The sequence below is a fragment of the Melopsittacus undulatus genome, chromosome 3 (genome assembly GCF_012275295.1).
Source record: "Melopsittacus undulatus isolate bMelUnd1 chromosome 3, bMelUnd1.mat.Z, whole genome shotgun sequence".
Taxonomy (NCBI): Eukaryota; Metazoa; Chordata; class Aves; order Psittaciformes; family Psittaculidae; genus Melopsittacus; species Melopsittacus undulatus.
The window spans coordinates 10,946,596-10,962,256 of record NC_047529.1 but is presented as its reverse complement, the minus strand read 5'-3'; the positions used below and the strand labels follow the sequence as shown (position 1 = coordinate 10,962,256).

Genomic DNA, 15,661 nt, shown 5'->3' with positions numbered 1-15,661 from the left:
GATTGTGAAATTGGAAATGTATTTTTAGCATCAGGTCTGGAAAGCGTCTCTTTGGAAGCAGACCAAGCACACCACAGCAAGGGTCACTGTGGGATATGCAGCACACCTTCAAGTAGAGAATTGCTGGGGTGACTTCATCACCTTGTTAAACCTCCCAGGGTACCAGCCTCATTCTTGCAGGTGTAACAAGCCTGGCACAGATGGCACCAGAAGATCTCATCCCCAGCCTGCACCACACATCTGAGCTACACCACGTGCTCATGGTGTTGGCTTCAGCCCGGTGGCTGAGTCAGTGAAGGGAACAGAAGGCTCTGTTGGTGCTGGGCTACCCACAACCTCCCCAGAGAAAGCCCCCAGCAACCTCCCATCAACATGCTCCTGCCCTGCTGCTGTGAGTCAACACACCAAGCTGCCCCACTCCTGCTCTGGGAAAGAAGAAAGGGCTTCATCAGCCAATGCTGTGCCAAGCTGCTGCCTTTTACCAGTATTAGATCCAGGCCGTTTCCTACAGCAGAAAAGCAAATTAGCTCATTAAATCACCTGCTTTACACATCACACAAGGAGCTGCACAGAACAGAGCGGCTGTTGCAAACCAACTGCAGAAAGCATAGCTGCTCATTTCCAGAGGCAGGTCTGCACAGAACTTTAATGCTAGAAAAGGGCCTACCCTCATCTCATCTCATCCCCTCATCTGCTCCTCATACCTGCAGTGATCACCCATCCGTCCTCTTCCATCATTATAGATGCCTCTTTCCATTCAAACAAACCTTTGAGAGGAGGTTAAGGCCATGGATGTCATTTGGGAATGGTTTTCTGCAAGTTCAAGGGGCTGATTTTGGCTGCACACAAGTGGAGCTGTGATCATCTCAGAGCCAGCACGGTGCAACCTCTTGCGGTTCTCCCAGCTCCCACACTTGTTCAGAAGCAGAGGTTCTGAGTTCAGAGTTAGCTGGCTGAGTCAAAGGGATCATTTTACTTTTAATCTGACATTCATTTTACAGTTTACAGAGTACGAGACCTCCTATTTAAATTGTTTATTTAAGAACAGAACGCCGGGGGGAACTCCAATAGGCAACCGCAGTCAAAGTTACTGCTTTTAGCTATCTTGCATACTGTATGGAAATAGTTCCCCAAACCACTTGACTGCTGCTATCCTGCATTAGACAGTGGGATTTCTGTGTCTCAGGCATTTGAATCCATGTTCTGCCCTGTTAAAAATAGAATTAACAAGCCCAGTCTGGGTCAAGAAAAGCATACAATAGGCAGAGAGTGTGCAGCAGGCTCAGAAGGGTTATCTCAGCATGATGTTACCCAGAGAAACAGCCAGTTCTGCGAAGACTGCACCTTCTTCTGGGGGGATTCTCTTGTTTTTTTTGGCAGGGTGACGTAAAGAAGTCCAAAGCAAGCATAATGTACCACCTTAATAGGGCAGAGGCTTCACAGTGGTTGCATGTTGGACATGAACCTCTTTTTGTCTGGTGTGTGCATGTGCCCAAATGCACTGTTGGCTCCACATCAGCATCCAGCTGTGCCTCCAACACGGGGTGAGCACACCACTTTGCATATGCCTGCTACCATCCTGTTCTCTGCTTTCATAATTCATATTTATGTCACTCATTCTGCTTTGTAGCTTGCTTCACATCCTTTTCTGCTTTTTCATATCCCCTTCGCCAACAAGATCAGGACCAGAGAAGATGTGTCAATCCGATACTGTGGAAGATGGAACCAAGAGCTCTTGCCATTTTCAAAGAGCCAGTTGAAGGTTATGCTTACATTTCATTATTTGTAGCTATTGGTTGAAGAGATTATTTAACCTCATCTTTTGAGCAACAATCTTGCCTCTGTTAAAGCAGAGTTAAATATAAGACAGGACACATCTGAAAGGAGGCATTCCAATCCATGACCAGGACAACACATAAGCTTTTTGCAGTTGCTTCTCTGTGATCTTAATCCACACGTGCAGAACAGACGCATGAGAGCAGAAGGGCCATCTCCAGCCACTTTTCCCACCTCTTGGAAACAAAGCAATAGACAAATCCCAGATTTTCTGTTTTTGAAAAGTGTTTACTCACGTAGTTTGAATAAATTAATTTGCAAATAAAAATTAAACTACAGTATACTATAGTTTGAATAAAATGATTAGAACAACTACAATACAGGGATTTCTTGCTGCATAAGTTTCATTACTTAATGCATATAATCTGGAAAAATGTCAAAATCAGTTATATTTCTGTGGACAGGGAGTAACAGCAGTTACTTGTACATGACAGCTAACTGAACTTATAATACAGGTTTCCTGACACATGCATTTCCTGAGTGAACCAAACAATATATATAATTTCCTTTTAGAAATGGAGAAACAATTGACAGTCAAAGTAAATAATTCCTGACATCTAAGCAACATAGGTCTCTCTTTAAACCAAGAAAACTTTAGAATAGCTTCGAAAGGAAAACTTAAAGCTATGCTATAAAGTACAGAAATTTGCTACTGCCAATTATACAGTACGTATGTTGAGAAAAGAACAAAGTGTGAAGCTGGCCATTGAAAAAGCTCAACTCAATCCTAAAAAGGTCAGGTTGTGTATTTGCCATGAAGCACAGTGGGTTAGCAGCAAAGCTGGATGTAGTGCACTGGCCGTCTCTGGTGGATAAAGAGGGAAAGGATGAGTAGGGAGAACAGAGAGACTTACTAGAGCTCACTGCAGTGTGAGTGGACCTTACCAAAGCATCACACACTGAGGTCTGTGAGTCCAGTCCAGTCCCAGCTCAAGCTCTCCCCTAACAGACTGCCAACCAAGACAGGATGCACAAGGATGCAGGCATGCATCCCTTGGGTACCAGGCTTCAACTTTGTTCCATGTGTGGCCGAGATGAGTATTTGCACCTTGCAACAAGGTAAAGGCAAGCACATGAAGCCTGTGGCTCCTCTATCTGACTGACAAGCCTGTCACAAGCTGGGACTGTGGCTGATTGACAAATTGCTCCCTGCTCCCCCCCACATGTGCACTTGTGCATCCACCTCTCCCCTCACCCCCTGCCCCAAACAGCAAGAAACAAAATGAGCCTCATCTTTCAGGTTTGTTCACGTTTAACATTGGAAAACCCCTCACGAACACCACTAATGCTAAATAAAGAGATGTGTTAGCATGAAGGGAGAAAAAAATCCTTAATCTAGACTAAGTTGCATATTCAAAGAGTCTGGTAAATACTTCTCCTCCTAACCAGATCTTAAGTACAGTCCTACCTACCAAAAAGACATTTCAAGAAGTCCTCCTTAACTACCTTTCAACATGGTTAAAGCACACCTTTACGCCATCATTATTTGCATTAGCTTTGTTTAAAAAGCATTTTAACTACTCTAAGAACTCAGTATTTTAGATTAAAAGATTTTTCTACCATTTCCATCTCATGTTCTTCTCCATCCAGAACTACTCTACACATCCAATTGCCGGATGTAACACTATGGCCATGCTACTCTCTAAACATTCTACGTATTTGCAATAATAAAGATAAATAGAAAAGAGTTAATATACACGTTATATTTTACAACGTTTGCATCCAAGCTGTAAACTAATGTTCTTTGAACTATTTACCCTCCATATACAAAAAGAATGAAACAACTTTCAAACACTGTGGGCATAGGATTCAAAATCATTAAACGGAAGGCATCGAAGTTCACTCTACAACACTCCTTTGACCTCTTCAAAAGTAGTTATTAACCCAAAAAAGATCTCCCCTCTTCTCCTCCCACCCCACACCCCCATTTCTTCCATTTCCAGACTTTTCTCAATAGAGAGGGATTTAGCCACTGTAACAAAAAAAAAACCCAACCCCAAATTCTTCATCTTAATGCAAACCAACAAAGCCCAGAGAATATGAAAAACAGTTGGTTTAAAAATTGGGATCTCTTAGCTTATCAAGTTTACTGCAGTCCTTGGAAACACGTGTGTTAGTCAAGAGGTCCTTGGAAAATGAGTCTGATGTAGCCTTGCTCACCAGCCAGCTGATGTGCACAGAACGGACAGGCTGCGTGAAAAGTGTGAGTACCGTGAGGAAGAGGGATTTGGGACCAATATGCAGTTGTCTTTTCTGAGCACACGTGTCCACACGGGCTGAACGCATGAGTTGGAGGTCCTGCATCCACATAAAAACCCGCCTCACATCCAAGCCACAGAGGCACATAGGGGCCCACTGAGCGGCACATGGGACACTCACGATCCTTGCCGTCTCTCTCCTCTTTGTTTCCCCAGTTGTGATAGCCGTGGACGTGGCCACAGTTCAGGTATACCCATGGCTGCTTTTCGTCTACTACATCTTTTCTCTTCATGCTGGGAAAAGCCAAGGTGTTGAACCCCACAGGACACTGGGGCCTGGCTGCATTTATTTCCTGTCTTAGGGCCTCCAGGTGCTTGACAGTAGGAGTGCGTGAAAGCCCTTCCGCAGTGCGCCACAGCAGTGTTGCTCCACACAGGTCAATCAGAGAGCCATCCTGGAGCTGGTTCGTTTCGTTCTCAACCTTGTGATGGACAAAGAGAAGGAGAGGTGTTACCTGAGGAGTAACATAAGACACTTTCATAATACAAATCTGCCAGTCAAGAAGTTTCAAGCAGCTCTTGACTGTCCAATACAAGATACCCATAGAAGAGCCCAGTGGCAGCTTCTCTCTGTCCTCTTTTGAAAAGACAACAAACCAAAGCTTCTTAAGAAGAGATTAATATGTCCCGTAAAAAAGTAAGGCAAGAAAAGCTTCTCTCCAACCTTAACTTCTCCCAACTCCATCCCTACAGCAGTCCCAACTATGTTACTTGAAATGCATCAAGGAGGAGTAGCACAAGTCTTTAGTCCTCCATCCCATTTTAGACTGTTCTTTCTTCAAACCCACCTTTCCACATGGCCTTCCTCTCCTCCAGAAAAAGTCAGCTGTTAGCATTTCCAGTTAAATGTATCACTTAAGTGTTTATGTAGTATTTCTTTTTGCTAACAGATCCCAAATCCAAGCAGTTATCTCCTGGTAATGCTCGCAATGCTTTGATAACAAGGGGAAGACTCAGAATGCCAAGGTGGAAAGGGGCATCCAGGTATATAGGCACATGTGAATAAAATTGTGATTATTATATTATTCTATAAAAAGTGGGAAACCTTAAAAGCATGAATTCAAGAGGGAGAATCAGGAAAGTACTCTTTAAACATATACATGACTATGACAGTTTGCAAAGAGCACAGTGGACTGGCAACTCAGCTTAGGAGAGCAGTCTAGAGTTTAGGAGAGATCTGCAATTAAGTACTAGTTTGCAGATAAAACATCAGTTATTCAGGTTGAGCAAGACACCTTCATGTAAGAAGTCAGTGTAATTACAGAGGTGACATCTACAATGAATGAGGCAGATCCCAGGCTTTACCCCTTATGGTTGTACCTGTTTTGAACAGGGGTTGCACAAAACACCACTCTTACCATTTTTCCCCTCTGCTGAGCTGATCTGGTTTCACGGAGGCTGAACACATTCCCACACACAGATATCTCTCTCCACACCCCTGGCTTAGAGTCTTCTGTAAATCCATTACGGGGATGCATAACAAGAACTCCATTTGTGGTTAGTCCATCCATTTGCCCATCTGATGTCTTCCACTTCGCAGCTTTCTCCTAGGAGAAATTACATCAATGAAAACTTTAATTTGGCTGAAGTGGAGCTGTGAATTAGTTTAAAAATAAGCCTGCACTGAACATGGGCATAAAAAGAGAGTTCCCTTACCCCAAGAAAGATGTTTTTTGAGGAGTCAAATCCTGCAGCATATATCCTTGCTGTAAAAGGAGGGTTACGTTCACAGATGATTCTGCAGGCAAACCTTGATATAGTGCTCTGCACGGACTGCGTATCTGAGTTACTCTGACTCCCAGGAACTGTATCTGTCACTACAAAGTCTATAGGGCTTTCCGTTGAGCGACCAATCTGGAAAGGGATTAAAGAAACCAAACATAAACCAAAATGTTTAGAAGTTTGCTTTTAAGTCTAGGAATATTCAAGCTCAAAACATTTAAAAGTGACCAGGAAAAAAAAATGCAGTTTAAAGGACTCCCCTCCACCAACCTTAATTCAGGTTTCCAAAGCCTAATCTGAATCTAAGTGTTATTCCACCTCCGTGTGACCAAAGCTATTCTGAAGGCTGAGTACAGCCAACTGAAGGAAGGGGAAATAAAATGATGTAATTAAGTAAATTCTGAGACAACCTCCCATTAAAGGCCTTCTCATCAGAACAGTTACACTCAGGTCAGCTGGACCAGCTGCAGCAGTGGTACCCAAACAGCTAGGAAACAGCAGTTGGATGAAAATAGGTATGATACTCAGTCACTCAGAATGCCCATAACACTGAACAACGCCAGACTGTGAGGTGTGGATGTAGGAAAATTAGATTACATGAGCTGACTCTCCAGCTCTGGTGGGGCACTAAGGAGCAGCAAATCTGTCAGAAAGGACCAGGTCCAAGATGTTTGTGGTGGGGAGGGGTTACATTAATATGCACAGAATACAACAAGAACGGAACATCTGACTACAATCACATTTTTTCTAGTAGCTGTGCCCTCTTTTCTGGTTGCACAGAAGAATGACTTCCACAGTCCACTCGACTGGCCTGGGTTTGATAGAACTACATGGGTTTCAGTGCTGTTCCAGTCAACTCATCTTGTCCTTTTCCTTATAAAGTAGGAAGAGAAGTTACATCCCTCTCCCAAACATCAACATAGCTGGGTTTAAAGCTCACTACCCTTCTCACACTTCCAGAGCACTCAGCCTCTTCTAAAATAGCTGGTCACATTAAGACTGATTAACTGCTGGCCAGGAAACCCAAAAGCCTGAGGTGCTTTTTGGTGAAGGCTGGAGAGTTTTCATGAGACTGAAACTGCTTCGTCAGAACGTATTTTTCTATTGCTCCTTAGTCAGGATAACCCATCAGTACACAGGGACTGCCACTGGCAATTTTAGAGCAGCATACATGCCGCAGCAGGCCTGAAGAGAGAACACTCACACAAACAATAGCTTATGCTGCACTTAGGTCATTACAGCCCTTTTGCTCTGTTGGAGGTACACAGTTGCAGAGCAGCTTCCTCCCCCACTTTCCAACACCTCCCATCTGCTTAGATCCTGCAGTGGCGTCACAGCTAAACGCTGTGACAGCAAAACTCTGCCATAATTTAGTGACAACAACAAGAAAAATCAATGCAAGATCAGTCCGGGAATCAGAGGGAACAAAGCTCACACAAAGAAACCCTAAAACAAAACCCTTCCTTTTGAGAAAAACAGGAAACAATTATAAGATATGAGCGTGCACCACAGCTGCAGATGTGTTTGTGGTTCCTTCTCATACATACAGGAACTGCAGCAAAGTTGCTATGAACTGCCAGCACATCAGAATGGGGCCTCCTCTTGCCACATTTCCCAGCACTTTAGACTTATTTCTGGGTTTGCTTAAAGGAGTTAGGGGTACTTTTCATATTAATTGTGTCAAAAGCTTTCCTGTCTTTTCACACTGTATTTCTTCTACCCTGTCTCCAACTGGCTAATCCCAAATCCCTTTGTAAATGCCAGAAGCAAAGTTCCAAGTGCTTGAAGAGAACTGTGCTCTTTATTCCTCATGCTGCAAGGAGCGACTAAGAGACAGGTTATGTGATTTGTAAACTGGCAATCAAAGGCAGAACCATAATCTCATGCATTAGTCACAAAAAACCCCAACTTTCACCTCTGACCAAGCCTAAAAGAGGTGCTCTGATATACAGCCTTGTTCATGTGATGGCCTGGGAATGAACACAGTGAGGTATCTCCGAATAGTAAAGTGCAGAAAGTGACACATGCAAACTCTGGGGTCTGAGGGAAAAGGCATGCAGAGAGGATGTCTTGTTAGAAGCCACTAAAAGTGAGAATGTATTTATATATACTTCCTTTACATACCTGGAACATATCTGTGTTGCTGTCATGTGTGTATTCAACTACTACTGTCTGGGCCCGAGACAATGTGTAAGATATGCTGTGTTGGTCCTTATTACTTATTGCCTGTGGAAAAAAATACCAAATATTACTGAACCAGTGAACAATAACCCTACTGAACACAACAGCAAAGCAAACAATACATATATAACCAAGCTCCTGTTCTGCTCAATTAATGCATTAAGACAGATGGTTGTTATGACACACCTGCAGTTAAACTTCACAAAAGCCAGTCCTGGCCATTAAAAAAGGTGCAGGATTGATTCAGCAACAGACCAAACTGGTCTCTTCACCACATGCTGCAACAAAATACACCTAACCGAGACACATTATTAGTCATGCTTCATGTTAAAGCAACACCAGCCTTAACACAAAGTAACAAACAACAAAGGCTAAAACTGAGTATCATGGCTTCCCCAGCCTGAATTTCAAAAGCAAAGTGACGACAAAAAAACCTTAGGGACTTCAATCTAAAATCAGGATCTGAGTTCATACCAAAATCAGTGGTTAATAACAAGATATATAGACAAAAAACAGAACAAGTAGTAGTGGTAAGCCAGGTAAAATGGAAGAACTCAGCAGAGACTGCAGAAGTTGCAGCAAAGTAATCTAGGTTTGTTAGTTTAGACTTTCATTCTGCAGCTACCCCCTGGGAACTGAACAAACACTCTTCTAAAAGTGCTTCTAAATACCACTTACTTGAAGGCCAGAAAGAGTTAGTAAAAATAAATGTTCTTCTCACAGATCTATAGATTTAATTCTATTACAAGAATTTTGGTTAGAAAAATGCTTTTGATTTCAGAATACTTAATGCCATTCCCTGAATTTACGGATCAATAATATTCTTAAGTGTCAAGGTATTGAGGGAGTCAAACTTAACACTACTGTATTTGTTTAAGGGCCTTGACACTGGTGATCTCTAAACAACCACTAAGAATTCTCAAATTCCATTGGTTTTAGTAGAAATGTTCCATTTGCTGTTGAACATGATTGTACATACACTTGAATCACCACAACACAGAAGTATTTCATGGTAATACTTTGGCTACAATATACTAGTTCTGACATGAAATACAATTCAACTTCAGGACCTAAGCCCTTCCTTTACAGCCTTGTAAGGGGAACTCTGAAACTGATTACAAGCACTATAAACCATGCCCTGCAAAAACCACCTGTCCTCATCCCTGGGGGACTCCCCGTTGGACGGGGTAGCAAGTGCACGCAGAGCTTTGGCAAAGGATCATTTAAAAGTGAGCTTCACGTGAGGTGAAGTTAGCCCTAAAGCATGAGAGAGAGCAAAAACAGGAAGTCTAGACCAGATGTCTGCAGTGAGTTTGGAAGGAAAACAAAACAGAAAGTGTTTTACATGACTGGCCCGTGCCCTGAACATTCGTGTTTCAAAAATAAACATTTTTCCTTCTGGACACAGCAAGGACTGGGCATTAGTTTTGTTTTGCTGAACAGTTCCTTGCTAGCCCTGACGGGTACCAAGAAAACCTTGGAGAAACACAAATTATACTTTTCACAGCCAGAGTTTCATGCTTTTTACACCACTTCATCTCAGCATAACACTGACTTCACTCAACTCAGACAGCACCAGGAGAAATGATATTTAACTAGACAAATTGAGCTTACCTTTGCTGCTTGAGGGGTACAGGCAATATGCACAGTGCTAGGTTTCACCCCATTTGCCTTGGGCCTTTTAAATAAAGCAAACCTACTTTTTCTTCTTCCTCTATCTCCATTTGGGAGAGACCCATTGTACCTATCAAAGAAGCACAGAAAAATAACAAAGTCCATCTTCATGTATTACTTAGATTCCCATGAGATATAGATGAGAACTTTCATTCTAAGACAATTAATTAGTATAATATTAATAATCACAGATTTCCCATCAGTCACATTTAAATATGAGACTTGATAAACACAATACTGAAACATGCGCAAAGGAATACAGCATGCACACACAAAGCTTGTAGGGCAAGGAATGCTACCCAGATCAGTCTCAAAGCTACTATTGACCAGTGAAAGTCTCTGGTCCCAAACATGAGAACAAGTATTGCTATATGCCTATCTGCTGCTTTCTCTCTAAATGGCATCAAGCTGTAAATGAAACATTCTCAATACTCACCAACCCTGGTGGAGAGATAGTATTTTAGAGAATTTTGATTGAAATAAAGACCCATAAGAAACAGATGTGCTGTCCTCTGAGACTCCAATTTAATCCATTAGAAAACCCTCAGAGCCCCACTTTGAACATGTCAACATAAACAGGCCAGCTGGCAAACCTGCTTCTGTTTGAACCTGGATATTCTAGTCAGCTACTACATTTTGTTATAAAGAAAATAGAAATAAACCTCCTTTTATTTTACTTAAAGTCCTAGAGAACCTCTCCTTCCACATAATCACATTAGTCATCTGTCTCAGCCCAGCCTGGAACCAGCTGGCAAACCCTTCACAAACTGGCTGCCTTTGTCACAAAAACACTTATGTGCAACGAACACAAGGCCTTAAAATCAACTTACATCTACTCAGGTCCTACCTGCATTGCTCACACTGTCACAAAACAGTATGCACACTGCAATGCAATTTTGCAATGTATAACACCTGGTTGCCACTGAAAAAGGCAGCCTTCCTTCCACTCCCCTCCTTACATGAGTTCAGCTACTGAAGAAAAGCTAATCAGCTTCACTATTCAGTTGCACATTCACTAGATACACTGCAAAAGAGGGAGTTCAAGTGGTAGGTTGTGGGACCATCTCACAGCAACCTGCATTTTCCCTGCTGGAAGTGCACCCTGAAATCCTACCTTCATTGTCACTTCCAATCGAGACACACTTACCCTAATACGATCAATTCACCATATTTCACTGGTGCTTTTGACGGATGATTTTCTTGATCAGGAGAAAACATGAGCTTAGCTAATGACTTCTTCTCAAATTTCAGGTCTCTGATCAAGAGTTGTGGCACACTTTGTTCATTATTTCCTGTAAAAAAAGAAGGGTAAAATTAAATGTAAGAGAAAGACTCAAATCCCTCAGTTACACAAACCTATGCATCTGATACAGAACAACATTTTGTGTTTTCTATGTTTTGGTTATGCCTGAAATAATTTTAAAAACATATATACAAGGCTGCATGGAGATCTCGTAGCAGCCTTCTAGTATCTGAAGGGGGCCTTATAGGGATGCTGGGGAGGAACTCTTCATTAGGGACTGTAGTGATAGGACAAGGGGTAACGGGTTAAAACTTAAATGGGAAGTTTAGATTGGATATAAGGAAGAAATTCTTTCCTCTTAGGGTGGTGAGGCACTGGAATGGGTTCCCCAGGGAAGCTGTGAATGCTCCATCCCTGGCAGTGTTCAAGGCCAGGTTGGATGAAGCCTTGGGTGACATGGTTTAGTGTGAGGTGTCCATGGCAGGGGGTTGGAACTGGATGATCTTAAGGTCCTTTCCAACCCAAACTGTTCCATGCTTCTATGATACATATAAACCCACAATTAAGGTTGAATTGCTTAGAACTACCAGATCACAAAAAACTCAAGTGCATTCAGAAATTAATGGTATGGCCTTGATAAAGCATCCACAGTTGTCTTCCTTCATGCTAGTTTTTAGTATAAATGGCATATTGCCATTTAGATTCTTTGGTTCAACCTGCTATCAAGCAGCAGAGCCAGATAGGGATTAAAGAAAACAACAGCAAAGCAAGACTAGTCCATTGACCATAGAAGTATCTGATTTAGAGCTTTAAGAAACTTCTGGATTCGCCCATGGAAGGAAGCTGTGTGACAATTTGATATAGTCTATCATACCAGTTTGAGGTGTGCAATGTGACCTTTCATGTTTAACTATATTTCCTGAAGGAATTCCACATAATTCTTAATGAGAACAGTCTCTTCAAGTGCAAGTTTTTGCCACGCTTCTACTCTGAGAAACAGCTCACATTAGGATTTTTTACAGCTTCTCATTAGGAACATTTCCAGACACCTCTGGCCTACCCAACCCATCACAACCTATCCAGAGCACTTGCTTGATAAAGACCAAAGCTGATGCTAGACAGTTTGAGGTTTTCTTGAACAGAAATAACAACATTCACTTGGTACTTCCAGGTAAGTTTCACACCAGCTCAAAGAAGATATAAATCTTTTATAGTACTGATGGTTAATGTTCTGCCTTCTGTGCAAATACACACTTTGGACTACATTTCTTGAATCCTATCATCAACTCTGTGTAACTACAACACTTTATCTCCATTTTCTTCTACCTCAACTAGACCATAGATATTAGTCAAGAAGATGCCAACATGCACATTTTACCTACCCCCATCTTATGTTCTAACAACAGAGAAATTGATATGGCAGTGCTTGACAACCTGCTCACACTCATTCAGAAGCCGATGTGAAGATCCCTTTACTGACCTGATCTATACCCTCTCCCAGTCCTCTCTGCTCCTTCACAGAGAAGCTTGGCCTTCCACCTCTCAATCTACCTATTTCTTACTCAGCATGGATTTGTTGATTCCCCACCTTCAATCAGCTCCCTGTGCTCTCTGAAAATGCAGTATGCTCCTTCATGTTTTCTTACATGCCATCCCGTATATGTGGGAGGGCTTCACAAAAACACATGCAAAGACATCTTGCTGTCCTACAGACTTTTGCTGTGATGCCTGCAGAACACAACCAAGAGGCTATATCAAAACCGTTCTTTCCCTTTTCAGTTGTCACTGTTTTCCAAATCTCTCCTTTGTTCTCAATTCTGGGTACTGTGGATTTCACAGTGCTTCAAACAAGAAATTAACTGAAGACTGTCTTTGTGGTTAGCACACATGACATTATCACAACGGTATCCTGACCCACTGCTAAATGTGTGAGCATGTTGTAATACGCTCAATCTGCACAACACTAATGTGAAGTGTCTGTCCTGTTGACACAACAGTTACACCAATACGATTTTGCTGCATAGGAAGCAGTGTGCATATTCACTGGGCACTATCCTCATTCAAGCCTTAGGGTACCCATCATTTAGCTGGTGCAGAAAGTGCCTTATACTGATCCAACAGTCCCCATCAATCACACAGGAGAGAGCAAAGCAGGGTAGTTTGCTCCAAAGCACTTCTAGACTGCTGACCCAAGGGTAGCAGTAATGTAACTGCGATGGTGAGTGTTCTTACTGTTGTAGTTTGAGCCCAACGTGTTTTCATTCTTTAAATTCTTCATTCTAAAATGAAGAATTTAAAGCAAGCTTATCATATCAAAATGTGACTTCAAATTCCTATCATGCCCGTAAGTCATAACACATCAAAGTGGAGATTATCTCTGATAAATGCAGCCCCACTACACTGTGGTCACCATTTTAATGTTTGCTATGGCCACCTCTGGTCTTCCTTCCCCTTTTGGCATCACAAGCCCACCTTGTAGTACCACATCAGCAATTTCCTGAAACCACGTGCCTTTGAAGACTATAAACTTCAGCATTTCTCATTTTTCTTTATTTTAAAAGAATCTTCTTGCATCATAGTTGCTTATACACTTATTATATATCTCCTAAAACCAGCTTCTCATGTTTTCATCTCCTCCCCAGATGATAAACCTATTCCCTACTCGCCTCCTCAGCGGCCTCCCCAGCAATTCTGTCTTCTTCTTTTGTCTTGACCATTGCATTTTGCATGCAATGCTTCACATTTCTTTGCTGGACTACATAATGGTTGTCTTTTGAAATGACATTAAACAATGCAGAAGAAATACCGATATGAAATCTGTAGCACCACCCATTAGGAAATGGTACAGGACTAGGAAATACCATGACAGGGTAACAAAAAGATTTGAATAGTGCCCACCTAACCCTATGGTGTTCGTAACAGCTCCTGCATTCATTTACAGAAGGTGGGAAGGCAAGCATTAACAACAACTTTTAACTTTTGCCATTAGCACAATAAAAGGTTTGGTGTAACTTCTCCTCTGTTCATCCAAAGGAACAACTTCATAGAAAGCTGAAAAAACACATGTCCCAGTCAGAGCCAGCTTCTGACTCTCATTAAAGGTAATTATACATGAACAGTTAAAGGAGACTCTGCTTCAAAGAGTTACCTGACCAGGTGGTCACTAGCCTCCTCTGAAGAGATAAGTGAGCAGAAACCGTAAGAGAGGCAAACAGTTCTGAGTGACAGACTTCAGCAACGTAAGAAGGTAACTCGAAAATCTTAGTATAAGGAGAAGATTCCAACATATAACTCCCCCTTAACACACTTTTTGTTTCATGTTTAATGAAATCCAGCCAAGTTTATTTTGGGACCAGCACATATGATGGAAGCTTACTACTTATTTGACTTAAGGAAGGTTCAAGAGTTAAGAAATCTAGAGCTATCCTTAGTAGAACATCTTGCTTGTAAATTTTCAAAAGCCTGGCTTGAATATTTGAACTTGATTTTTTTTTAATATATCTCAGAACATTTATGAACTGCACACAACGCTTTCACAACTCCTAACACCCAGTTAACTTCAGCGCAAGCACATGCCAAATTCAGCACCCCAAAACAACCTAATCAGTGCAATGTACACACTACTTCTCACCCACTATAATCTGTCTGATGCACTGCTCCTCAAAGAAGGACTTATTTCAGTCCCAGAAATAACAAAGATTGATTATATTCTTCCGATGAGGCTTCCCTGGAGTAGGCTCTGAACAACAGACTGTTCTAAACTCCAAGACCCACCTTCAACTGTAATAAGGAATAAGCTGTTAATGACAAGATCCCAACCCATTCAACATTCCTCCAAAATCACACAACAGTGGCAAATTTCAGGTCAAGATCTCTGCTTCTGCTACAGAGAAGAGACCAAAGCCCCAAACGCTCTACTTGTGCACAGTCCTGTATTCTACAATTGAAAAGACTGTGTGAATAAAGCAACTTACACACAGGAAAGAAAAGTTTTGGAAAGGGATTATATGGTTGGGAAAGAGGTTAGCACAAAACCACAGTGGGGACCAGTTAGTGTCTTTCAGTCTCAAAAATAGGCAACTGCAATGAGAAGAGCTCATTTATAAACAATACCTTTTTATTCTTAAAACAGTTCCTCTTGAAATGGGAGAAAGCTCAGTGAAGGTAACCTGCACAACACTGTGTGTCACAGTTGTGTTATCATAGAATGATTGGGTTGGAAGGGACCTTAAAGCTAATCCAGTTCCAACCCCCTGCCACAGGCACTGACACCTTCCACTAGAGCAGGTTGCTCAAAGCCCTGTCCAACCTGGCTCTGAACACTTCCCAGGGATGGGATGTTGACCCACAACTACTCTGGGGAGAAGAGGTGATATCTAAACTGAAAAAAAGTGTTTAGTATTTGTTTAGGAATGGAAATCCAGTTTCTTACAAGCCTTCTCGTTCTTCAATATTCACTTGAGAAGGCAAAAGACTGCTGTGGCAGAAAGCAAGCCACAAATTTCTGATTGCATCCTGAATTCCATCATTCAAGATGAATAGAAAAAGGAAGAGCCATATCAATGTGCTCCCTCCTGTCACATTCAAACACTAGAGTCTGAATCTAGAGGCAGCCTATTCTTCAGGAAAACCAAACCTCACAAACCATGCTTCAGAGTAGAATTTGAGAGTCTGCCCACTTTTGCTGAACATGCCATTTTCAGTGAGGGACAGAGAGAAAATCAGTTTTGGTTGGTTTTGAACTACC

General features: G+C 41.9%; 1 protein-coding gene across 4 annotated transcripts in view; it reads right to left on the bottom strand.

The window, feature by feature from the left end:
* Positions 1-2,043: 2,043 nt before the first annotated feature.
* Positions 2,044-15,661, bottom strand: part of PELI1 (pellino E3 ubiquitin protein ligase 1) — a 45,032-nt gene continuing 31,414 nt past the window's right edge. For all 4 annotated transcript variants that reach the window (XM_034060902.1, XM_034060901.1, XM_031047557.2 and 1 more), the window contains 6 exons: positions 10,819-10,963; positions 9,612-9,741; positions 7,941-8,042; positions 5,751-5,948; positions 5,453-5,641; positions 2,044-4,516 (listed from right to left, as the gene is read on the bottom strand). In XM_034060902.1, the coding sequence (XP_033916793.1) occupies positions 3,950-4,516; positions 5,453-5,641; positions 5,751-5,948; positions 7,941-8,042; positions 9,612-9,741; positions 10,819-10,889 (1,257 nt within the window). In that variant the 5' untranslated portion in view covers positions 10,890-10,963 and the 3' untranslated portion in view covers positions 2,044-3,949. The remainder of the gene's footprint in view (positions 4,517-5,452; positions 5,642-5,750; positions 5,949-7,940; positions 8,043-9,611; positions 9,742-10,818; positions 10,964-15,661) is intronic.